Source organism: Dermacentor albipictus, chromosome 1, assembly GCF_038994185.2.
Source record: "Dermacentor albipictus isolate Rhodes 1998 colony chromosome 1, USDA_Dalb.pri_finalv2, whole genome shotgun sequence".
Taxonomy (NCBI): domain Eukaryota; kingdom Metazoa; phylum Arthropoda; class Arachnida; order Ixodida; family Ixodidae; genus Dermacentor; species Dermacentor albipictus.
In genome coordinates, this window is record NC_091821.1 from 58,651,797 (window position 1) to 58,678,976 (window position 27,180).

At 43.7% G+C, this 27,180-nt stretch overlaps 1 protein-coding gene across 1 annotated transcript in view; it reads left to right on the forward strand.

Moving 5' to 3' along the window:
• SPARC (secreted protein, acidic, cysteine-rich) overlaps nucleotides 1-27,180 on the forward strand; it is a 37,848-nt gene that overhangs the window by 6,759 nt on the left and 3,909 nt on the right. The window contains exons 2-6 of the mRNA XM_065428635.1: nucleotides 8,042-8,112; nucleotides 14,019-14,142; nucleotides 16,867-16,994; nucleotides 22,544-22,682; nucleotides 25,652-25,862. Coding sequence (XP_065284707.1) covers nucleotides 8,042-8,112; nucleotides 14,019-14,142; nucleotides 16,867-16,994; nucleotides 22,544-22,682; nucleotides 25,652-25,862 — 673 coding nt within the window. The remainder of the gene's footprint in view (nucleotides 1-8,041; nucleotides 8,113-14,018; nucleotides 14,143-16,866; nucleotides 16,995-22,543; nucleotides 22,683-25,651; nucleotides 25,863-27,180) is intronic.

Genomic DNA, 27,180 nt, shown 5'->3' on the forward strand with positions numbered 1-27,180 from the left:
TCAACGGCTCGCAAGCACGTCATTTGTCCGTAGTAAGAAAAGAAAAAGGAGAGAGAGAGAGAGAGACTTGAGGACCAAAAAAAAAAAAACGAACATAGATACTAGGCCCAGGTTCATTCGTGTGCCATGGAGGTTTCGTTCATTGAAAAGAGTAGACACCGGCAAAAAATCTTCTTGAAATCGACCCTGAATGTTCGTTTTCATTCGAATGTTCAGCTTCTATGGCACGTCAAATAGTGGTGTAGTCGTAAGAAGAAAACAAGAAAACTGATTTAGTACTAACTGCCCTCGTCAAAATTCGCGCAGGGCTCATGTGCAGGCGTGCGCTGCCGATCGGGAGGTCGCGGATTCGATCCCTGCAGCCGCGACGCGGCCGCATTCCGATGGGGGCGGAATGCAAAAACGCTCGTGTACCGTGCATTAGGCGCTCGTTAAAGAACCCATAGGAGGTCAAAGTTAATCCAGTGCCCACCACTATACGACCTGCCTCGTAACCAGACCGTAGTTGTGGCACGAAAAACTCCGGAATTCAAATACATCATTTGTTCACGCACTTGGCGAGCTTCGCCTACGGACCGTAATTAATCTCTCGCGACCATGCACGGGTGCCGCCGGTGAGCGTGTGTAGCTGCTGCGGTCGAGGTATGGAAGCGAAAGCCTCGCGGTCTGAGCGTGGGCCCGAACGGCGCGCGACGCAAGACCCACGCGATGGAGCGCGCGCCGAAGAAAGAAGCCGCGCCCGCCGCCGCCGCCGCGGGGTCGCGCAAGGCTGTCCCATCTGGCGGGATCCCAGAAAGTGGTGTCCCGCACCCGGAAGTGAGCCTGCCGTGATACGGGGCGATCTCTTTCACGGCCCGCCCGGCACAGCCCACCGCGTGTGCATTCGGCAAGAGGGCGCAGTCTCTGTTGAAAGAAAATTGATGCTTTTATACAGCAGTCATCCGCATCATCTCTCTCTCTCTCTCCATCTGCGAGTTCGAATTGTCCAATTAATTAGCCCCCAGCGGGGTGCATCATGTACACAGAGAAATGAGATGATCACTGCAATGAAAATGGAGGACAACTTCCCATATCAATGTAGCTCAGCGCGTTCCCTTCTCCTTAATCACTGAACCATCGCCGCCACCGCTTCAGTTTGCGCGTGCACCCAGACGCGCACGCTGTCGGTCCGCGGGCGTCACTTCGAGGAGGGGTGGCCGCGCGCGCGGCTTATATTTTGACGAGCGTGGAATGCCGTCGCGTCAAGTCATCCTTCCGAGTGAGCGTGCCGTTGGCCGCGGAAACAATGTGTGATGCTGCGTCCGCGCACGCTCCCCGGATAGATACAACTGCTGAAACCGGTCTCCCTCCTCCTGGGCGCCGGCGCCGAGTTGATGCGTTCCCCACGAATGCGGGGCGGCCAAATCGTTGTCCTCCACCGGATGGAAAACTGCGTCGCCCCCCTCTTCGTCGCGGGCCGCGCGCTCGTGCGTGGGAAACTGCGCAAAAGCTCCCGGAAACGACGTATAGATGAAAACGAGATCGAAACAGCTGACACGACGTAACAGTGCACGACGAAGGAGTTTTCGGCAGTGTGGTTCAAGTGCGGCATTGCCACGTTCTTTCCTGTTCTCGACTGGTCACTTTCCATAGCCTTCCGGACTTTGTACCCGTTTTTCTTGACTAGCGCTCCGTGAATTTTAGACCCACCAGCAGATTCCGAAGTGGTCACTGATTGTGTGTCATTGTGCGCGCTCTTCACTGCTTCTCGAGGGCTTTGAGAGTGTTAAAGTCAGTGCTGTGTCCGACTTGTTTGCGTGTCTGGACATAAAGGCTTATAATGAAACGACAGTTTCATTGTCGAAGGCGTCGCTATATGGTCCGGCTATTCAACTTCCCTCTTCGTCAGCTTCTTGTCATGATGGTTAGCTGTCGGAGACAAGTGCTGCTGCGTGAACTTTATTTGCCGTCTCTAACACATTCCCCAGATATTGAATCCCTGTTGCGTCAATGGGAAAGTAAACTCTGCCATACGCGGAGGCTTCATCACCACGCACTAAGCTACGCTGTTGTGCATAATTTCTAAGTATTTACTCTCATAGCGCTGGTTCTGGCGCCATCAGCATTTTTGTTCATTTTTGTGGTGAAGATCAAGCCATAGACCATAACCTCTCTCTCTCTCTCTTTCGTTTGGGTTACCTTTATTTTTACGCTCCCTTATGTATATAGGTTTCAATCCACGTACTTGGATGCCGCCTTATTTGGGTTGTCGTCACACTTTAAAGTTTCGGAAGCGTTTTCTGTCTTCTCCCTTCACCTGTGAGATAGCGTGGCATAGCGTATATAGTGTGTGATATAGCATAGAGATCAAAAGTCCTGATGTAGGAGGCGATATATATCGAGACGCATATTGTGAATAAAAAGGGACCCACTATGTGTTCAGTTCCTTAGAATGCTTCCACCGAAAACGAAGTGTTCTCAATAGGGAAGATGACCGTCCCCCTTTGCGGCCCTTCTGATCCGTGCTCTTCGGAGCGACTACAGTCTGGAGCAGAACAGTCGTCCTCCGAGCCGTCTGCATGATGTTTTGCACGGAGGAGGCCCGACTCGCTCGTCCTGAAAGGGCTCCGTTCACGGCAGCGTGAATTATGAGCGCGTACGACAGGCGACCGGCGTAGAGCAGGAACCGCTCTGCGACCGAGACTGCGTGCGTCGTCGCCGGCCGTCTGTCCGGGAGCGGCTGTCGTCCGGCGCGGCATCTGGTCCCCATTCGAGGGCCGCTTCCGGGCGGAGAAGGGCGAGCTGGCAGCGCCCGGCGGCAACCACCTTGTCCCGGCGCGCCAGCTGCCTGCCTGTGCATACATGGCTGCGCTGAAGTTGACAGGCGTCCGTTCGGGCCACCACGGTTTTTTAATGATCGCGCGTGCGTCGCTTTTGAAACGTCGCGGGAACCTCGAAATTGTGAACGCGTCCCGGTCTCCTGCGCGATGCACACCTAATAACTGCCTCTAGAAACGCCTATGGTATGTTGTTTATACAGGGTGTGTTGATTTAGTCCTGAATTTCGCCTGTAACACACATTCGTTGCCCCTTGTTTCTCCGTTTTCATCAATTGTACTAATTTCGTCGATTCTCCTACGCCGCTGAAGACAGATCCCACAGCTGACAGCTTTCATTTTATGGTAGAACGGAACATGTTCGCTAGCCGTACTTTGCCAGATGAAAGGAAGATTAACAATGCTCGGCGCGGATACGCATGACTGGACGATGGCACCGCGGCCATCGCGCGTGCCGCACCGGGCCAGCCACGTGCCACGCCCGTTGAAGTGGCAGTTACGAGAGTAGCGGCAAGGTTCCAGATGCCAAGAATCTTCAGCGTTGATGAAATGTGTTCCAGAGAGCCCTTTCATAGTTGTCACCACACGTATATACGCTACTTTTCTCGTCATGTTATCCTGAACGCCAGACGCTGCAGTTTCTGTTAGCTGTTTTCTCTTTGGTCAATTCTGACTGGCGTTGCATATAACTACAGCTCTGACAAAGGTGAAGCTGCTTGGAGCCGGTAGAGTATCTGTGCGGGAACGATGACGAAGCCCTGCAGACAGTAGCTGGAATGCAAAAAAAAAAAAAAGATCACAACGGAAAGGATAAGTCCACCGGGGAACAACTAAAACCATATATTGTTATTATCGTAACAGTTTATTATATATATATAATCATATGCGGTGCTCGAGGCTTCAAGAACCGGCCTGCCCTAATAGATGAACCTCGGCGACGTATCTCTTGCGGCGAATGCAGGGCAAGGCCGAGCGTTATACTGATGAGAAGACGTTCTCAGTTGACGCGCTGGAAGCGATTTCAAGCAGCGCGGCGCATCTCTATCGCGCTGTGCTGCGTAGGCGTTGTGGTGGGGCCGAGCCTCGGTCGGTCCCTTTCAAGGACTCTCCGTCGCGCCTCGCGCGTCCTTGGACAATCGTTAAGAGGCGGCGAATATGAAGCCCAGTTACGTCACGAACCGTGGGACGCATATGGGCCGCCGCGGCCGGCGCGCTCCGGGGCCCTGCCTCGGGCGAGGGTTTGCCTCACTGGCCTCCGGCCGCGTTTCAGGGGAGAGACACGAGCGCTCAGCGGAACTGCTCTCGCTTGGCTATCTTCGTTCCAGCAGATTTTCGTTTGTGCTTTACCGGGACCCCGCGTAGCCCTCATGCGCTGACGTCCTCGCCTGTATGGCGCAATTGAGCATTCGAGGCACCATGCGATTCGGATCTTCCATGGGTGCGCGGAAGTTGATGCTGTTAATTTGTGCGTGCCTCTGCACTGTCTTTCGGCGTCGTATACTCTCTGAAACAAAACAAAAAAGTATTTAGCTCTTTTTTGGGCCGTAGCCCAATTGGAGGAAATGATGTACGTCTTACGGAGCCGTGGAACCATAACCACGCCGCGTCCCGCTTTCCCGAAGTCCACGCTGTTCCAGGGTCCCACAGAAAGAAGCCTCGGAAAAGAAGGAAGGAAGGAAAAATTAAGCTGTACGACTGGTGCCGCATGCATTATAAATTTTCTCAAAGGCAATGCGCGTACGAGGACGCATTCGAATGGTACCTTTGAACGCTCTCGCCGGGCGGTTTACGCGTTCAGCTGGTCGAAATCGAGCGCTCGTAACACATTCGTCTGGTTTATTCAGAGCGCACGTTGGCTCTCTCACCTTCGAACTGGAAGCGTGACCGAGATGCGACAGAATATTCTGTCATGTGGCTCGTCCGACTGCCGAGCTAGGTGCTGGCGACAGGTGCTGGAGACAGTGCCCTGACCTCCGAGATCGCAGCGGCAGGCCACGACCCCAGAGAGGGCGCGATGAAATGTGGGCCGATCATGGAGACAGTGTAATCCGCAATCGCCGGGGTCGCGTGATGTGGTTTGCCGCGCCTTGCTGATTTGACGGACAGGCACGCAATCACTGCTCCAAAACGCGTTGCTGAAAAGGAACAGTACTGTTACAGCATTTAATTAACCGCTTCGCTTTCCGTAAGTTCCAAACTCTGCTTTGGATCTGCATAATATTTTCTTTTTTTATAATTTGCATTGCATTTGAATCGATAAGATCAGCAAATACTTCTGCGTGCGTCTACCACATGTATAACCCAGACGACACAAAAAGTCCCATGGATGTCTCAAAAACATCCACAAGTCCCACATCCAAATGAAGCCGTCCGGTGGACTTCCAAGCAACGTCCTAGTCAGCAAGGTACGAAATACACGCCATCACGGACGTGATTGGGATGTGGAACGGGCATGCGAAATACGTTTTTACGTATGTGTATCTGGAGAAGGGGAGTGCCAGATGGCTGTGTCTCCTTATACGAACTTAAGGAGACACGGCCTGGGTATGACATCCTAAGGACGTCATACCCAAGCCTTTTCTTTTTGGCCCACACAATTATAGCCGCCCTCCTAGAGGTTCGGTATTTCAGTCTCCGCGAAACAAAAACATGTTTTCTGATATGTTTAAATTATAACCCAAAGAGCGTCTCAAGATCATGTATACACCGCGATTCAGCCGGCGTTTGTGCTGTGTATCTCGCTGTGTCCCGCCTAAATTTGCGCCGTGGAACCATACACAGGGTGTTTCAGCGAACACTTTCAAAAATGTTTAAAGGGTTACCTGTGACAGATAGCACAATTTTAGTTCATTAGGTGGTCTACTCTAGACGGCGGACACCACTTGCATAAAAAATTGAAATGCATTATCGAATAATTAAAAAAAATCACTAATTAACTTTAAACTATCTAGCTTATGGTCCATATTGCAATTTACAAATTGTAGCCTTGCAGTTCGCAAGGCGGATCCACTTGTAACGAATTCTCAGGATGACACCAGTTTCGAGACATTAATTCTTGAACTTTGCAGAGAAATGCATTGGCGTCCCAGTTCCTTTCTTAGCAAAACGTCGTTTTATGCATTCAAGCGCAAAAGTAACTGGCACGTCGTTGCATTTCTCCGCAAAGTTCGGGAATTAATCTGGAAACTGGTGTCATCCTGAGAATTCGTTCCAAGTGTATCCGCCTTGTGAACTACACGGCTAGAATTTGTAAATTGCAATATGGACCGTAAGCTAAATAGTTAAAAGTTAATTAGTGATTTTTTGTTAATTATTCGATTATGCATTTCAATTTTTTGTGCAAGTAGTGTCCACCTATTCGAGTAGACCAGCTCATGAAGTAGACTTGTGCTACCTGTCACAGGTAACATTTTAAAGAATATGAAAGTGTTCGCTGAAACACCCGCATGTTGCAATGCATGCAATGCGTGGCGTTCGGTGTCTGCCACGTGCGCTGCGCATGTCTGCTGCGAACACACGCGCAACATACATTAGGCAGCTGTTCTTTTGCTAAACTCACTCACGCTGTGTTATATATGTAAAAGAAGAAAAAAAAAGGGGGGGATATATCTTCGATTGTTACTTATTGCTGAACGTCGTAACCGTTTAATTGACATCTTGCATTACCGACAGTTGCAATAAAAGATTGGAAGTCTCATGGCAACTCTGCATGAAACTCTGCAAAACCACAAGATTGCATCAACAAACAAATCATTAGTAATATCTAGGATAAGTCCTATGCCGGGATTCGACGTCCGTCTAGAATGTCCTGAGTCATCCATACGATATCATTAGGTGTGAGCTTTTCAGGATCCTTCTGGTACATCCTTAGGTTGTTCCCAACGTCCCCTTGGGTGCCTGTGTGTAGTCTAGGGACCGACCGAGTGGACAAGTTTCGGGACTCCGAAAAATTTCGCGGCCAGCTGTGCGTTACGTTTATCACTGCGAAATCAGTTGCGCGACTCGATCTGCCGACGCGTGAAACACGAGACAGCGCTGACACCTCCGCACGTGGGGCGTTGCCGAACGGCGGTTTCGTATGGCCACAGCGAAGACCGCGTGGCTGCGGCCCAAGGCGATCGGGCGCGGCTGCGTGCGGGCGTCGCGAGCGCGCCAGCAACCCCCCTCGATCGTCTTACCGCTCTTCTTTTTCGTTCGTATTTAGTTTTGTTCTTGCACGCGCTAGCGATACCCGATGCCCAAATCTGAATCTGTGCTTGCTCAGCGCTTAAAGGGCAGCCGCAGCTGCTGCTGCTGGACGGTTGTGCATATCGCGTCACGGGACAGATGCCCTTGCCAGGCCGACCGGATGTGCCGATGGAAGATGCCGAGCCCAGCGGAGGGTGTGGGGTGGGGGGACGGGGAGGCGTGCTCTATGGAGACGGCGGAAACCCAGACATAGGAATTGAGGAAGGGGAGCAGCTGATGTGAAGGCGCATCGAACCACGTAGTACAGCGCGCTGGTGTGCTCCCGCGCCCGTACGCTCCTCCTAAATATAGCGAGACCCGCACAACCCGGCCGCACCGTGGCCGCCGTTGGCTCAGCCGTGCTCTGGATTCACCATGCTGTCGGCTGAACCGCTGACACTGAGGCACTTTCAGCGGCCGGTTTGTTTTTCGTGAACGCACAACGTAAACGCTCCCGGCGGCGCGGCTTCCGCCAGTCTGACTGCCGACTGCTGAAAATCGCCGGCCTCAGCGCGGAAAGAAATATTAAATAAAAAAAATAAATGAAAGGCTTAACCGAAGAAAATGAGAGGGTCTGTCTGGATCTAAAGAGGAACAGCCTGTAACAACGCGCATGGTATGTGTCTGGCTTTTCTGTGTACTAGCACGCCAGAGTTTTTCCGGCAAAGTTTAGAACAGTTCAGAAATGCAGACGCAACTGTATTCACAACTTTTCAGCAGCACTATTTTTGCAGTGTTCGGCAAGATTATCTGTTTGTTCCATGGAGAGTTTATCCGGAAGCATTTATTGAAGTGGTGTGCTCTGTCTCCCAGTATGCTTTAGTTAGGCCCCCTTTTACAAAAACGTACAAATTATATCAAAATCCAACCTGTTGCTGGAGGGCTTGATATCAAAGCCAAGCTGTGTGAACTCCTTTTGCATCCATTTGACACATTTGCAGTTATTGTAAAGAAAACTTTTGTTCAATAACAAACTAATGCATCTTTTCTTTTTGCAGGAGTTAACACCATGAAGGCATTCATTATCCTACTGCTTGTGGGACTTGTCCTGGCAGTGGAGGCAAAAAAGGTGCATAATGTATTATTTGTATTTTGCATTGGAAGTATTATTATTTTAATGCTTTTAAAGAGTGAGGGAGATGACAGCGTTTTCCCATGGATTGAACTGCTGGTTAGGACAGCCCATGTCCAGAAGCACTATTGTGGCGCGCTTAACTGCTTGCTACCATGCTACCATAGAGAAGCACACCTTGCCGATGGGATCTGCTGATTTGCGTATGGCCGGTCACCATTCAATCATCTGTGAACTCTTGTGGCTGCGTTGTGCCCTTCCTACATCGTGTCTCTTTCTTTCGAATTGTTACGGTTTAGACTTGTAAATAAAACAGCCTGAAAATGAACTGCACAAGCATATGCATTTAGGCTGGTTGGGTTCATGACTTGAGCAGAAACAGGCCAAAAGAACAGAATGTAAGAAAGCGACAGGCAACGGCATTGTCTGTACCTTTCTTACGTTCCATTCTTTTGTGCGCCTGTTTCTACTCTTTCCTGAAAATGTAACTATAGAACGTGACGAACATTTAGTTTTCTGAGGTACTGTTTTTTTGTCTGTATAAGGGATCCTGTAACATTAATTTTGATTGTATATCATTTTGCTGCAGTGTATTGTTTGTATGGTCCCAAATTCGATGCATACATTATTTTTAAGAATTGGTGTGTGGAAACGAAAGTTATTCAGCCTTGTATAAATTCAAATGAGAAGCGGATGAAAAGAAAAATGCAACCTGTTTCGCATCAGTCACCCAGTGATACCATAAGCTGCTGCCAATGAGAGCAGTGCTTTCATGAACAAGTACAGAAATGTTCCTTGTACTGGAATGTGGACTTGCTGCTGCAGCCAGTGCCCACGCTTTCTGACCGTGTTGTTTTGGGGTGCATATCGCACAAGAGTGGAGCACAACTCTGTGATCTCACCTTACTTCTTTGTGAGGAAGAAAGGGTGGGCTGTAATTGTAAAATTGAAATGGGCAGCATTAGCTTTTGTTCTCCAGAAGTGGCAAAACTTAAAAGTTGTAAGTAGGGTTGGGGGGCAGCTGGAGGAGACATCCCGACAAAGTGAAATCTGCTTTGTATTGAAGTGTTCAGCATCCCCTCTCACTTCCCCCATATGGCAGTTTTGCCTTTTGGACATCTTAATGTTTATTTTTGTATGTGATCTATTGATGAAAAGGCTGAAAAACTGAACTGCATTGTTTTTTCGCATTTATTTGTTAAGTATGAGGCAGAAATGCTTACTAAACTACTCGCCCAGCCAGTCAAGGTGAACAACATACTTTGTTACATCTGCTGCTGCTGAAAACAAAACAAAAAATGCTGCTACATGCTGCTACATTTGGTGAGGAATACACACTTATAGGGTGCCATCATGGCAGTTGGGGCACCACCAAGACCCATACTATGCTAACAGCAATGAAAACCTCATGCTCAATCAGTGTAACAGAGCCCCTTGAACTTCTGAGGTGTATTAAAAGCTACTGCAGTAATGTTTCACCAAAGCACTGTGTGTGACTTCCTGCCACAGCACGCATCTTCTAGATGTCGTAAGCATGTTCAGGTTGAACTTTGATGGAATGAATTGTGCTGCGCTAGAATGCTGTAATCATGATTGTCTGCTGGAAAGTCTTAGCATTTCGACTTCCTTCCTATCTTCTAGCTGAAACCATTTATTAATAATTTTTGCATATTTTCACATATGAGCCCTGTGGTGGTGCTGGCACTCACTCTTGTGTGCAGCTGTTCATGAGTGTGCGAGGACTTTAGGAGAAAATATTTCACATTACTACAACCATTACAACATGCATTAAACTGCTACTAGTTTGTTAGGCTTATAGAATAAAACAACATACAAATAAACAAACAGGAGGAGGAATATAATGCGATATCATTTAGAGATTTCGATGTGGTGCGCTCTATAGCAGAGGTACTAAAGAGATTTCTTAGTGGAGGGACTTAGATATTAAAGGCCAACTGCAGCAAAATTTTGGGCTGTGTTAAAAGCCTATTTTCAGATAGTGTAGGTATAGAGCAGCTTCCATGCAAAATTTTACGTTTTATGTACGAGCGGATGCATCACAAAATAAAGCCCCTCAAAAGTAAGCGTTTTTGAGGGACTGACAACCAGTCTTACGGTACCCATTTTTTTTTTAGTGCAATAGAAAGTTTACTGGGCAGTTTGTCGAATCATGCAGTGGTAACATAGAAAACGCTGTGCAACATTTTCTTATCAGAATTTTTCAATCTGCAGCGAGTTCACTGGAAGCATGCTGGAAACGGTGATAGGTGAGCGCTGTAGTGATTATAGGCCAACATTGGTGGGAGGCAGATGACAAATGCCGTCGTAGCTGTGAGAAAGTATCATTTTGTTTATCAAGGCAATGTTCCCGTGATTCATGTTTTCCAAAATGTTAAATAATTTCTGCGATAATAGCTACATGCTTTCGTGGTTTCCTGTCCAACAGCTTTGGTCATTAACAAGTCAAAGGTGTTCTTTAGCCAAGCCAAGTTAAAGGGACACTAAAGGCTAATACTAAGTCTACGTGGACTGTTTAAGTACTATTTCAGAAACCTTGCAATGCTTGTTTTGTGCCAAGAAAAGAGTTGGTCTACGAGAAAATTGCATCTGAAGGGTCTGAATACCTTTTTCGAAATTCAATTCTCCCACCACCCAACCGGGGGAGTGTTGATGTTGCATACACCATCACTACCCTTTGCAGCCGTCGGTGTGTAAAACGGCGCCTGACACACGGCGGTACTGAGCTAAGACAGAGTGGTGAATTCGCCACTGCAGCTGCTTTTCGGTCAAGTGGCGTAGACCGTTAAGGCATCCCATGGCATCACATGGAAGTTGAATTCTTGTTGCAGTTTGTGCGAGTTTTGTGAGCGAGCAAAACAAGCACAGCACTATGTGATAACGAAACCATGGAAAGGCGAAAACGTGGGCAGCGTGGAGTTGAGTGAAAATGAAACCTTTCGATTGCCTGCGTCGTTGTCAGGGTAATTTCAATGAGTTCTTTTTTCTAGAAATGAAATAGAACTGGACAAGTAGCATTTTATTTCGTCTTATACTAATACAATACAAGAATGTTTTTTGCAACGAGTGGTTGAGTACTAGTGACATAATTTAACCGACAAGTGCTTTTGTCATCGGGCAAGTACTCGAATGTCCCGGGGAAGTCTCTAATCATGTCCTGCATTTACGTCTATTTCTCGATTATTAAGGCTCTGTTCACAATAATATTTACGCCTTAGAGATTCTTCAACACTAATCTATCACTTTAGCTTGACTTTAGTGTCCCTTTAAGTTCTCTAAAGTGAGACGACACTTTTACACGTGATACGTAGCTCAGCATGTTGCCGTGGTCACGCGTGTGCTTTTATTTCCGAAGCATGTCGTTTCTTAAGACCTGAGCAAGCTGGAACAAAGGATTTTGGCTTGCATGTGTGATCAGAATTTTGCGCGCGTACGACAATCATGTGTGCCGCTCATTAGTGTGAAATTTTTTTGGCTTTGTAATATACATAGAATAAAGCGCAATTGCCTAATAATATACAAGCTGCAATTTTAAGCAATAAGTATGTGGTACTTCATAACAGCCGACTTACGTACTGTAATCTCATATACCACATTCGAAGTACCAAGGCTTCACCACCAGTTCGCGCCACTTACTGGTTCTTGCGCCACTTACATCCTTTGCCAAATTAAAATTATAATTCCTACTTAAATTGTGAACAGCGCGCTCGATTCTATCACTACGTATAAATCATGGTCATTTCATTTCCATCAACGTCTTGTAACAGATTCTTGCCAGTTGTCAGTCCCTTTAAAGAAGCGTCACCACTACCACTAGCAGAACTCCGAATGTCCTCTTCTGCTAGCAGAGACGCAGATGTTGTCTTCAGAGTTTATTCTATAATGCATACATTAGCTTGGTGCTTTGTAAGTAAATCGTGTTGCAAGGTTTTGCATTATGTGCAGATCGCACTTTGCATATGGAGCAAGATACACAAGGCATAGCTGGAAAGTGATTGTAGAGTGTTTATATAATATATCTTATGTAAAAATGAATATTAGTGCCTCAATAACTAGAATATTCAAGAACAAGTAGCCAAAACAAGAGTTCGTGCACATGTACGTGAAAAATGAGGCAAGATATATGCAGTAGCAGAAAAAAGAAAGAGAATGTTGTTGAAATTAGCACATAGAAACCTACTTCACTCATACAATTGCACATAATGAATGAAAAATATGTGAGCAAGAATATAGAAAAGAATCGCAGTCTAAACATATCAAAGGGTGCATTGCAATATCTCTCGCCAACTTGGTTGTTTGCTTCCAGCCAACCTCCTTATGGGGGTTCCCTCCCATTGGCCCATTTGGCCCTTTAAAAGATAAAAACGAATCTGGCATATTTTGGCCTGTCATGTGCAGCCATTTGCGATGCACTTGTACAAGTAAACAGACATGCCAAGTGTGACTTCCAAATTTATAGACGATATTGTGATAATCTCAGTGCTAAAGTAATGTTGCTGAATTGTAATGGCCTGAAAATTTGGCAGGGGCAAATGGGTACATGGAGGGGCAGAGAGCTTTATAAGGCTTTAAAGCACATCCAAATAAACTTAATTTCTCACACACTCACAATCAGTTGCATCTGCTTGTATTTATAGGTGCTTAACCTTTGCTCTCATGGAGCTTCTTTCTTGGTTCAAAGACTTCGCATAAAAATGTAAATGAAGGAGCACATATCACTTTATAATAAGTGAGCGTGAGTTTTTTCTTATGTGCACAGCATACCAGTTCTGGCACTATTATGCTTTGTGAAAATTCTTGAAAGTCAGGCATACTTAGTCCATTGATTTTTCTTGTGCTAAAAAGCAATGTAAACAACTCTTTAAGCACACTTAGCTATTCTACAGGATTCGATGATGGATAAAAAAGTTGGCCGTAGTCAAACTCTTCAGACAGCAGAAACAGCAAAGAGCAAGCATGTCTTAGCACTCCTGTCGTGCACAGTGCCCTCTGCGACTCTCATCACTGCAGCGGCCCCCTCGCCTCCATTCAGTAGTGCTGTGGACGGCACACTTCCCAGTAGTATTTTAGAACACGATACCTACGCAGATGGAATGAGAATGAGTCTATGGTGATTCGAAGCCGTGTCCTCAAATACCCTGTGCGTCGGGTGCATTCGCGTGAAGCTTTTGGGGACAGACCTGCTGTAACCTTGCTCATGTCTTGGGCATATAATATTAGTAAAAATGTGGTCGACATGTTTCTGTGATAAATTTTAGTGTGTCTGCTTTGCATTGGGCCTATGGTTCATTTTTACAAAACTATTTTATGAAAACTGTTCAGTTTTTCAAGAGGTCCCCTTTAAGAATATTCACTTTCAGTGCTGGAAATTGAGAGACATGCTTTTTTTTTTTTTTTGCTACTGCATGAGAAAGGACATATGTAGTCCTCGCCTGTAGCAGTTGTAATATCGGAAATATCCTTCCTCTACTTTCTTTCCACCCAGAGAACTTTCATCACAGCATGAAGTGCTTTCTGCAGAAGTTTATACAGGCTCGCCAACTTAATCACTTCAACAGTGCAAAAAGTGAGAGAAAGAATGGGTTATAGAAATGAAACTTTCCACACAATATTATAATATAGAGGAAATGTTTAACAGAATACCAAAAACCATTGCTGGATGTGGTGGTGAGTGCCAAGCTCAAGACTTACCAGCATCTGCTTGGGTACCACGAAACCAATTGTTTCTTGCGCATGTCTGCAAGAAGCACTTGTATGCCTTTATTACTGAGCATATATAACAGTGCGTTGTGTCGGTATGTTGCATCAGACAAAGCACAGCAAGATGCCTTGGTCACGCAAATGAGGAATCAAGCACGCAAATGCATGTTCCTATTTTCTTGCAGCACCACACAGCAAAGCACGCAAAGAAACACTTCTCAAAGAAGCCCAAGGATGTCGTCGATATTGTTGCTGAAGATGAGAAGGCCAGCATCTTGAAAGACAAGAGTGCAGAACTGGATGCTGAACGTAAGCATGTCTTTTATTTCTTGTTATTGCGACATTTTCCTGGTGCAGTCAATCCTTAAAGGCACTCTAATTAGGAAAGTTATTTGTGCCGTATCAGTAAATTACCCTTCCGCAATACCCTAAAAACTACTCTTACCGCAAGAAAACACTTGGTATGGCAGAAAAAACAGAAAAGCAATAGATGGCTTGTGATGCCTGCCTCAAAATTTCCACACGATCTCGCTGTGCCGCTACCGATTTTGACACTGTCTGCTTAGGCCTAGTTAAATGTTGATTGGCAAAAATGGACAGCATTGTATTCTTAATTGAACTTCTAAAAATACCGAACCTAGGAAGTTTCAGGAACTTTTACTTAAACACAACGGCCAAAATGCTAAAAAAAATATGCTTTGGAATAAGTAATGTCATACATATTGGCCCAGGGGTTGTAGTGCAAAATTCAAAAATGAAACTTTTACCATCATTCATTTTCTCTTCTAATAGTCAACCTATTACTGCGAAATAAACAAAAGTATAGGATTCTTCAAGGATACCTTATCAATATATAAACAGATTCAGTTTTTCTTAGTGTCCCATTAAATAAAAAGGAATATTAAGTTTCCAGAAGAGGGTTGTAGCGCCGAAAAAGACAACACACAGCTGGAAACATGCACCAACTATCCCTCCAACAAGTATTACTCAGAATATTAAGTTAAGTTGTATTGCTAAATTATACATCTGCATTAGCAAAAATGCCACAAGAATGAGAGACAAGTGGCGATATCATCCTAAAGTTTCCGCACCAGCTGGCTGTGATGTTCTGAATTTGACAGCATCTGCTCAAGTCTAGTTAATTGATTATCAATAAAGCTTCGACATTGTCTTTTTAAAGGAACAAAAGGCTCAACCTAACATGTTTAGAGAACGTTTCCTGCACACAAACAACCCAAATACAAGAAAATACTTCAAAGTCTATGATGGCGTACTGATGTAGCAGTGCTGAAGGTTCAAAGGAAAATTCAAGATGGTGAAGTTTGGACTTCATTATCCCATGTAATAATCAACAAAATGAATGAAAACATAGTTTTGAAAGGATACTTAGCAATCTAATGCCCCTTGCACACAGGGCAAACTAAAGTCCCTTGAATTAAACTCCCGTCTTTTATGCTCAGTTACCCCTTCAGGCCCATAAAGGAGTTTGGATATCTTTCCTTACGCAAGGGTTCCCCTTACCGAAAAGGAGATACTCCTTTGTCGTGTGTCACCACCATGACCACCTTTCCAGTAAATGTCTGCTATAGTCCTAGGGCCATTTGAATGCTCGTGTGTCGGGTGTATAAACTGATTTAGTGTTTCTATTAGTGTCCCTTTTAATGGTTCTGCTATGAACTTTTAGGGTTAGTTAGTTCTCCACAGAGAGGAGGTAAAATATTTATAACTAAATATCAATTTAAATGATTTCACTAAATGATTGGTTTCATGTAGAAGTTACACTAAAATGTAGCTTCATTTGATTCCTTTAGCACTTCAAGTAATCAATACATTAGATTTTTTCACATGACTTGTGTTCACATAACTGTTGCAACAGCACATAGGCTTAAGCATCCTTTTGCAAAGTTTGACCTTAAAAAATGGTGAAGTGGTCGCAGTGGCTGAACTTCGGTTCCGTGATTTTAAAGCTTCTTTGTTGATGTTATATTGTAACAAGCCAGTTAACCATGCCTGCATTTAACCCCCACATCTTTTGTAAAAGTATGCATAAAATTTACATTGAAAAAAAAAAATTCAACAAGCTGTGTTGCACATTATATCCTGATTTGAAAAATATACTGCATGTGCACTTAGCTTTCTCCAGAAATATTAATGAGACCTGCTTGGAAAAAAAAAAGGCTTCCCTTCAGTAATTGTAAAATTCAGATGTCTGAATGAAGCATAACAAAAGGAGTCAATAAAATCTTGTGTACAAGTGCTGAAACCCAGCTACATGATGTAATTTTGGGAAATTATCAAGAGCGCACTGTAGGCTGAAGGACGATGAAAGACACAACATGGGCGCTGACTCGCAACTTAATTTCTTGCAGAAAAGGCATCCAAAATATATACATGAACAATATGCATGCACCATGCAGGCAAGGTGAAAACAAACTAGTTGTTTATTTGTTTGAATTTTTTTTCATATTTCCTGGCACATGGCATATCGTTGATGTGCATATACAAGATGCTTTCCCAGTAAAAAATTCAGTTGCAAGTCAGCGCCCATGTTGTGTCTTTTGCCAGCCTTTTTCCTTAATGCGCTCATTAGTTTTTCAAGATCTGCCACTTCACCCAGCCCTTGATTCTTCTACATTGTGCAAGTTGAGCTGACGATGTTTATTATTTCCAACAAGCTTTAGCAAAAGCAGCTGCGAGCTTTTCATTAGTGATGTTGGTACAAACACCTAGGACAAATACAGCTTGCATTACAGCTTGGGCTAAAGGCTTGAAAAGACTGCACTACAGTACCATGGGTATTGCTTTAGTAAAATATAAATGCATACATGCACTGCTTTACTTGTGTCAGCCTTCAACACAGCAACACTTTGCACTGCACAACAAATATTGTCGCCTAGTGGCAATGCCTATTGACTATAGTATACCCTTTTCAGCATCTATTTGAGGTTGTCCAAAATGTTTCTTTTTGACAGTAAGTCTAGATGACTAAAGCAAACTATTTAGCTCAGTTGGGTTCCTGGTGTGTGGTTACAGGTGTCCAGAAGGATCCCTGCAGCAAGGTTCGGTGTGGCCCCGGCAGGGAGTGTGTCATTAATGAAGACAAGACTGCCACGTGCGAGTGTGTCACCAAGTGCCAACCTGAGACTGATCCAAGGCGAAAGGCAAGTGTGGCCCAGTGTTGTGCCCGGTGCTTTGCCTAGGCTGCTGGCACATTCTCAGTCAGTCACCTTTGGTGATGTCTTCACTTTCGTGCGACACAACACGCAGCACAATGCCTCATTGTACAGCAGTGGACATTCAGGAAGCCACAGCAGCTCTTCACTTCTATTCTGTCAGTGCACTTTGTAGCTATACAGGGTGTTTATTTTTTAGCTGCACCAAATTTTTTAAAGATGGCTTATTGCAGACAGCACAATTCTAACCCCTGGTGCAAATTACTCGATGAGGCAGCCATTACTTCCAGCTATGAGAAATCAAGATGTTCAATTGAATAATTAATGTAAATACACTAATTAACTTTTTTTAATTATTTAGTTTGCGCCATGTATTTCAATCTACAAATTATAGCCACTGAGTTCGCATGGTGTATCCACTCGGTACGAATTCTCTGGGCAGCACCAGTTCCGAGATATTAATTTTCAAAGTGTCTGTCGAAATGAATTGGTGTACCAGTTACTTTTGTGCTTCAATGCATAAAACAGTGGTTTCTTAAAACAGTAATTGGAATGCCTATGCATTTCTTCGGACGCTTTGAAAATTAATATCTCGGAACTAGTGCTGTCCAGAGAATTCGTTTCAAGTGGATACGCTGTGCGAACTCAGCGACTATAATTCGTAAATTGAAATATGTGGCGCAAAGTAACTAATTAAACAGTTAATTAGCATACTTATGGTGGTTAATCAATTGAACGTTTTGATTTCTCGTAGAAATAAAAGTAATGGCCACATCATCGTGTAATTTAGATTGAGGGTTAGAATTGTGCAACCTGCCATAGACAATCTTTAAAAATTTGATGCAGCAAAAGAAACACCATGTGACATGAAAGCTCCAAAAGTTTGCCCATACGCGCAGTGGTACACTGGGCACATGCCCCCCCATGAAATTTCTGTGGTAGTGTGTGGCCTTCCTGTCCTTTCTCCCCTCCCCACCCCCCCCCCCCCCAAAAAAAAAAAATTTCTGGCTATGCCATTGCATACACGAGATTCTTTCACCGTGCATATAGCCAGTTGGCACGCACTGAAAGCGGCAAATATGCCCAAAAACATTCAACCGAGAATACGCTATAGTCTGTACATGGTGCTTATGGCACACACTTTAATTAGGACAGCTTAATTTATTCATAACAATATTGCATATAATTATATCACATATAACGGTAACATCACTTATCATCACTTGTCACTCAAATTCTACTCTGACATGGGCTGGGATCATTGCATGTGGTAAGATCAACAAATTGCGTGATCTGTGAGAATTTCACACGATTTTATGCAATCACATTGACTGTGGTTAGTGCACAGGATGTGCCTGGATGCCTCACGGTGCATCCATCAAGCTCTGCCTGACGGAGAACTGTGCACAGACTTTTGGCTTGCTTAACATGGAATGCACATTCTCATTTTAAATAGTGAAACCAAGGTATAATTTTCTTGCAGCTCGATTAATTCCGCAGGATGGCTTCTTTGATACTCGTAGCCCAAAGAACCATGCAGGTAGGCAGGTATGCAAAAAAGTGAAAAAGGAGCATTCTTTTTTGCTGTTGTGCCAAGTTAGCATGAATCACATGCGGTCCTCATGCTAGTGTGCAGACATTCCTGGGCAGTTTTGAGGTCAGCCCATATTTGGCAATAATTCGATTTACATGTTTTGTGAATACTGTTCATATGCATGAAGTGCAGTGTACTTCTTTTCTCTTGTATCCTAATTGTGCTGCATACATTTGCATGTGGAACTGTCACTGACGTCACGCAAATGTAGCCATGGTCACAATGTACACATTTGTGTACCTGACTTGTCTCTGCCAGTTATGCCCAGTGGAAGTGATAAAAAGAACTTTAGACATTAAGCTTCAGGTAAATTGAACCCCCTGCATACTCAATGGCTTCATTTCACATCATAGGGCTGAGTATTGCTACAAGACTACTATACTGAATGCACTTCCATACTTGACAGGATGTTGATATGCCATGTTCCTTCAGCGGTGGTGAAAGAATTTTTTTTATTGTAATGCTTGCAGTCAATAATTAACTGGTGCATATGCATAGAACTGGTGAATAAATTATTTTTATGAAATAAATGCAACATGGCTGACTGTACAATGAATTGATGTTTAATTAATCTGCAGTCATATGATTCACTAGCAGTCGCATAAAGCATCATTATATGTACCACCTTATCTTTATTTAAGTAATGTCTGCAGCACATTTAAATAAATCATGTGACTCTGACACATTTATTGACTGTCCATCATAATTATTGATTGAAGGGGGTATTATACAGTGGAATTTTGTTGATATCATCATGCATGATACGTTTTTGGGACAGTACGTCTCCTTTTTTTCCCCGCCAATGTCCCATAGGTTACTGCGGTTATTACAGTTATTGCGATTTTGTTTTCACCTGAAATTGGATAGTCTGACTGCAGAAGGGGGCTTTACTCTATTTCTAAAACTCGTAGCTTTATATTCCAGTGTACTTACTAGCTTAAATAACATTCCAACAAACCACAAACGTATTGAACCCCAGCCACATTGGAGGAAATACGCAACCGGCGCTCCGCCAGTGGTAAAATGCTGCTGTGACAGTGTGGCCGCGCACCAACTGGTGATGTGCCACTGCTTAGTTAAATGAGGAAATGGCGGCTTCTTCTTTCAACTTCCAGGAGACCTTTCTTATGGACATTGAAAAGAAGAAAGTTCAGTGCAAATTGACAAGCTGTTTGAACGTTGCTGAATAAAAGCATGTTGGCTACGATTCATGTGGCGCTGAGTGATGCTGCTCTGCATAACATGTTATGCAGAGCAGTATCACTCGATGCCACACAAACCTTTGCTATTGAGGTTGTTGCCGAGCATGCCTGTTTAAGTTTTTTTTAGCTTCCTTGTATAATAGAAGTTTCGGATGATATATTTTATTTTCTGGTTCCTGTGAATATTGTATCAACTAGATTCCACTGTAATAATTTTTTTTGCACTGTTACATGCACTAAACCTTGTCCATAGCATTGCTGCTTTCCTGTAGTTTTTTTGTTTTTGTTTTTGGTTACATTAGGCCAGCGATGTGTTGATCTGCGTCATTGCTTGTTGGTGCATTTTAAATTGAAATACAATTGTCTCTATGGTGCAGTGCATGCAGGTCCATGGCAGGGATTATAAGAGCACTGTTAACCTCAGTTACATCTGCAGCACACACAGTCTGTAATAGTGTCTGCATGTTTTTGCTGCTGGCTTAAGGACACCAGGTTTGTCATAATCACAATGTATACATAGCTGACAATTACGAGTATCATAACTTGTCAATGCCGATTGTTTAATCACTTCTGCAGCATCTCATCGTCAAGGAGTGGCTGGATAGAAGTTTTTACTGTTAGGATGCATTTTTACATCAACATATTTGTTTCTATGTGTTCAGGCATTTGTAATTGTCAGGCAGCTTCTTTTAGCACCAGGAACTGTGGTTTAGAATATGTATGGCTGCGGCAAAATAATGGCTATTACGAAACATCTCCAAGTTCACCTCAGCTACAGTAAAACACACGAGTGATATTGTGTAGACAAATATTTGCCAGAGCAGATTTTTGTGCGTATGTCAGATATTATTTCCAATTTCTGTATGCATTTGTGTTGAAAAATTGTTAAAAACAGAAAAACAACAAAAAAAGCATGATATTGGATATTGCATATTCTTGATTGAAAGAGCAGCTGTTATGGCTAAAGTTCAAATAGCATTACAGACATCAATAACAGTTTAGTTAGGTACATTCAAAGAGATGCATGGGCTGTAAATTGATAGCTTGATTATATATGTGAAGTTCACGAAATAACTTTGCTAGCTAGCTAGTTGCAAGTTGCAGCACTTCCAAGAGTGTCAGCTACCCGCCACGGTGGCTTAGCAGCTATGGTGTTGCGCTGCTCAGCACGAGGTTGTGGGATGAAATTCCAGCTCTGGCAGTCACATTTCGACGGGGGTGAGATGCAAAAATGCCTGTGTTCCGTGCATTGGGGGGCATGTTAAAGATCCTCTTGTGGTCGAAATTAATCCGGAGTCCCCCACTACAGCATGCTTCCTAATCAAATTGTGGTTTTGGCTTGTAAAACCCCAGAATTCATTCGTTCACTATGAACTCCTTTAGGGTGAAAAAAACCATTCACCATAAGAGTGGTTTAGTATTATTGAACTTGCACAAAAACTTAGGGGGCAACAAAATGCAGAATCAGCATTTAACTTGCAGAAATAATGCATATGTGGCATTTATTGCCAGAAATCTACTAATTAAGACCTGCTTGAGTAGTGCTGACCCAATAATTCATTAGGTTCGCCACAATGTCTACATGTGTGTGACACGTGCACTAGCGTGGTGACTATGTGTTGGAGCAATGTGCCAACATTAGCGCATGAAACTTCAATTTAAAGTGTTGCTGTGTGCATGGTGTCCATGCTCAGCCGATTGCTTCTTTAAAGTATGGGCTCTCAAAATTAAGTTAGATCAGGTGCTATTCAATAGGCAGACGTTGCTCGAGCCCATGTTACGGTGATCCATCACCGACTTCAAAAGCTGCTATTAATGAACAAAGGGAAATGATCTAAGGATACTTGAGAAGCTGGAAAATTAAAGTGGAGATTAAGGAAACTGTGAACAGATGATCATATGGTCACTCTGGAGGCACTTAGTGCTTAACTGCCCATGGTGCAAGCTAGTTTGTCAGTTCAAAACTTTATGCAGTCTCAAACATTTCAGCTAGTGCTGTCATCTCCCACGTGTGTGGTGCTACCGAGGTTTCCCAAGTAAATCTTGCGTGTTGCCTGGCTGTGTAGAAGTTACTTCTGTTTGTTCTATCTGAACTGGTGACGTTATTGGGTCATTTTGAATGGGAGTCCTTCCATAGGCTTCTTTCAAGATTAGTTGAACGGTGAGACATATTGTTTGCACTAGAGTTTACTTTAAGTGGTCACATTATAATGGGCTCAACTGTACAATAACACACCATCACGGTTGCATGTGAAAAGAAAACAGCTTATAACAGAACAGTGAACCTTCCCTATTCGGCATGATGATCAAAAGTATGTTTGCAGTGAGAAATATAGTACCAAACTGAATACATTCCATCTAGGAGAGCCAACCTACAGACTCATTTTAACGAATTGCTAGTACTTTTTACTGCTCTTCAGCAAGTACCAAGGATATATTTACCTGTTCAATTGGCTGCAAAACAATTAAATATTAATCTCTCGTGTTTTGCCTTCTTGTGTTGTTTAATCATGCACTGTTACCAACACGTCCCACAAGAAACTGTTGTAGCAATTAGTAAATTAGGTTAGTAAATTAGGTTTTTTTTGGTGCAGCAGCAATTGCAACTATAATCTGCCAAGAACAGGTTTGAGGGCATGATCAGCAATTTTTTTGCGAGCACCTAGGAGACTTGCTTGACAAAAAGTCGTAACAGGAGCAAGATCAAGGGTATATGACCTGCTTTTAAACGTCTTGTTCAGGTCTGCAGTAACCACAACCAGACGTGGGACAGCGACTGTGAGCTCTACCAAATGCGCTGCCTGTGCGAGGATGAAAAGGAAGGCTGCAAGGGAGAAAAGTATGAGCATGTCCATGTCGACTATTATGGAGCCTGCCGAGGTACGCACTTTCTATAGCTCAGTGCTACTCAGTGATCGCATAGTGCTGAATAAAAAAAATTATGGGGTGTGTGGAATGCTCAGTGAATAAGCCATCTCCCTTCATTTGTTACTGTGCATGAAGACAGAGAACTGCTTCAAAGAGGCTATACAACACTTGACAAAGTTGTGGGATGTATTTATCATTAAAGGGAAACACTTCATGATTATCTTCCAGCAAGTAGTATTTGAATGCACTGTGTATAAGCATAGTTATTGGCAATCAGTGATTAAATGATTACCCTTTAACCTCCTCACCATGCTCCTGCGAAATCTTCCACATTATCGCTGGAAGCTACAGGGCAGCAGGCCACTACCCTTCCCTGTGCTGCCTGCTATACGACCCCATGAGAAGTGTTTCTTTTGTATTGCATTTATAACCCCAGAGAACATGCAGATGTCCTAAGGATGTTCAAGGTTGTTGAGGAGTTCCTAGGGATGTTCTTAAAATGCCCCATGCTAATTCAGAAAACCTTCCATGTGGAACACTGAAAGATGTCCCACGGAGGTCCTGGCCAGGTCTTTTTCTAATGTTATCTGGATGCGGGATGGAGGTTATATGCCAGGCTCGAGACGTAAAATGGATGCTATTAGTCATGCTTGTTCTAGGCACATGGTGGCCTTTGCATGCAAATGAATGAAACAACCTTGTAAAACTTGCACAGCTTTGTTGCAACTTGTCATCAGTCTGCCTAAGTGGATGAATTTTGTGAACGGTCATCAGGCCCCTAAGAGAAGGGGCCTGATGTTTGTCTTTTCAGAGGAAAGATAAGAGGTCCACGGGAAGTGGTGTGTTGTCTGGGACATGACAGCCACTACTTCCAGTTTTAACACTAATGACTCGGTACGCTTGAAGCTTCTCGCTCAGCTCACAGTTGTGTTACTATAGGTGTAATCTGTGTGCTCCCACAGGAACAGTAATGCTGAAGCACCATTAAAATTTTCCTCAGCAGACAGCAGCACCGTATACACAATGTAGAGAGTAGAGGAAGTAACACTTAGCAAACATGTATTAATTTGTAATGCCGCCTGTCCTAGCTGATTGAGGGGAACTGTCCTGGTTCAGTCAAGGGATGGCTGCTCATTTTTTGTATTGCTAGGCAGTTACATGCTTGAATGCAAGAGTGCGTGCAATTCTGTGCTCATTATGAGCCGTTGCGACTCTGTGCATGAGTAAGGGCTAAAGCAGGCGTCTCTTAATGTAAAGTGAAATGTCAAATTTTTGTGGAAGTGCAGGCTGCTGGTGCCATGTCTCTACGAATACTGCCCAACACACTATAAGGGGTACTTGCCAGAGCCTGGTGCCTCGTGGCACTCGATGTAGAACTTCCATATCAATGACTTATCTCTGCAGCCAAGGAATGCACAGGTACAGCATAATTTTGCTCTAATTTTGAGCACCATGGCTGTTAAAGTGTATTCACTGAACTCAGCTAGTAAGTGCTACAAGATGAATACGATATTTGTAGTGCATGTCTTGAAGTTACTAATCTAAAATAACCAACAGTAACACTTTGGCCTCTGTTCGTATAATTGTGGTTGCTTGTAGAGAATTCAGACACACAAATGCATACCAGAGCACAGAAACACAATCTAAAGGAGGCAATCAGCAAACTTAGCAATGATGCCATCTTGCAGCATAGAGGAAGTGGCATATTTGAACAGGCAACAGTCACTGAAGATGAAGTGCAGAATTGAAAGTTATTATTGCAGTTTTCGATGCACCAGTCTTGTCATTTTTCTGAAGCAGACTAATGTGAAGAGTAGTATTACTGCTGACAATTTCCGTGATTTTGTTGAAAAATAATGATTTCTCATGACCCAGAAATCTGGTCAGTAATGGCAGAGTGTCCTCATTGCATCATCACGTATACTGAAAGTGGTGGAGAATTGAAGAAGTACGAAGTACGAGCAATCCTTATAGAGCTCTCTTGTACATTCCCTGCTATGTGCAAGCAAAAGCTGTGTTAGGTGTTCATGACAGCACTGTCTTGCATCTAGTAAAGCTTACCATGTTTAAAAAGTGTTGCAGGCCTCTTTTAAATATCCCCTACTGTGAATACCAATGGCTTGCTCATTGCATCAATAAATGTGGGGTGACATAACTGCAGACACGATCACAGACCTGGGGACCTTTCAAAGGGAGAGAGAGAGCGAAAGAAAGAGCCTGCTGTGTATACTTATAGTTTGACTGTGTGTATTTCAGCTTCTCAACATGCTAAACATATGGTGAAATTTGATGCATCTGCTTGACTGTCATTACTACATGACAATATGAATTGGGGTAGTGAATAATTCTTATTAAAATGCAAAAACGTTCCTGCAGCCACACTGCATTTTGACAAAAGCGAACAGCTTCTAGGTTCACAGTTGTGTGAAATATTCATCTGTTCAGTGGAACTCTGGCTTGTCGAAAGGAAAAATTGAATTTTTCTCAATTTACATATTTATAACCTTTTCTGTGAAAACATTCAACATTATAAAATGTCACTCAGCAACTGACTAAGCAGTGTGCCTGTCTGCAATATTGATAGTTGTGACATATATATAAATACTGAAGGTGATAGCTTTAGCTTCAGTAGGTTTTGTTCTTTCTAGCTTATGTGTGCTGTTTCATATGCTGGCAATGTAAATTTTAATACACCGTAAGAAGCGCAACTGTTGGACAATACGTGCTGCGTGCATATGGTGTTACATACTTAATTTACCTTAAAACATTCACTCACAGAATGTCGCTAGATGAAGAGTGTGGCATACCTTTGCGATTGCTGCTTACAAAAACTGCGTGCTCATTACTCGTTGTGTACGGCATGCATGAAACCTCCACATCTACCCCCCACCACTGGAAGAAAAGAATCAAAATAGCCTCAGGTGTCACACAGGCTGTTGGCTTTGGGATGGCAATGAATTCATGCTGCCTGCTGTCTGCAGATCTGCCCAAGTGTGCGGATGAGGAAATGGAAGACTTCCCACGCCGCATGCGTGAGTGGCTTTTCAACGTGATGCAAGATCTGGCCAGGAGGCATGAGCTGAACGAGCCCTACAAGAAACTTGAAGAAGAAGCCGAGAGCCTGCAGAGCCGCCAGTGGGTCAATGCTGTCATCTGGAAGTTCTGTGAACTTGACAGCCACCCCTATGACCGGTGAGACCTGATCACTCTGTGGCAACAGCAGTGAAACCCATTATTATTGACTACTTAGAAACATCATGTTTACTATATCGAGTTCCTACTACATGCAGAGTTTCCTGAAACCTTACTTCCAAGCAGTGCAAAGGGTTTGTTGAGCTATCAGTAAATAGCGAAAATAAATTTGTTTTAGCATGAATGCAGTTGAAAATGCCACTTTATATGCCAACTAGTGTTGAGTTGTCAGCAGACTGTCACTGCGTGTGATGGTGCATCAGGAGCCAATTCTGCAGAGCCTTGAATTTCAACCTGGGTGTTGGTTTGGCAGTTTATCAAGTGTAATAGTATTACTAAGGCCACTGGTGCTGCATTTTTTCATAGTCTGTATGGCTGTGTTTGCTACATATATATATTTCAATACCTCCATTCGAAGTAGTAATGAACAGGTTAAAGAGGCTGCTTCTATAACTAGCAATGAAGTTAGAAGGGCCTTGCAAGATATGAAACGGGGAAAAGCGGCAGGAGAAGATGGACTACCAGTCGATTTAATCAAAGATGGTGGAGACATAATGCATGAAAAACTAGCGGCCCTTTATACAAACTGTCTATCAACTTCAAGGGTCGCAGAGAACTGTAAGAATGCCAACATTATTCTAATCCACAAAAAAAGGGAGACGTTAAAGAACTGAAAAATTATAGGCCCATTAGCTTACTTACAATATTATATAAAATATTCACCAAGACAATCTCCAATAGAATAAGGGCAATACTGGACTTTAGTCAACCAAGGCAACAGGCAGGTTTCAGCAAGGGATACTCTACAATGGATCACATCCATGTCATCAATCAGGTAATCGAGAAATCTGCAGAGTACAACCAGCCTTTCTATATGGCTTTCATAGATTACAAAAAGGAATTTGATTCAGTAGAGATACCAGCACTCATAGATGCATTACGTAATCAAGGAGTACAGGCTGCTTATGTAAATATCTTGGAAAATATCTACAGAAATTCTACAGCTACCCTAATTCTACACAAGAAAAGTAGGAAGATACCCATAAAGAAAGGGGTCAGACAAGGAGACACGATCTCTCCAATGCTATCCACTGTGTGCTTTAAAGAAGTATTCAAGCTATTAAACTGGGAAGGCTTAGGAGTAAGGATCAATGGAGAATATCGCAGTAACCTTCGATTTGCAGATGACTTTGTTCTGTTCAGCAACACTGGGGACGAGTTGCAACAAATGATTGAGGACCTTAACAGAGAGAGTGCAAGAGTGGGGTTGAAGATTAATATGCAGAAGAGAAAGATAATCATGAATAGCTGGGCTAGG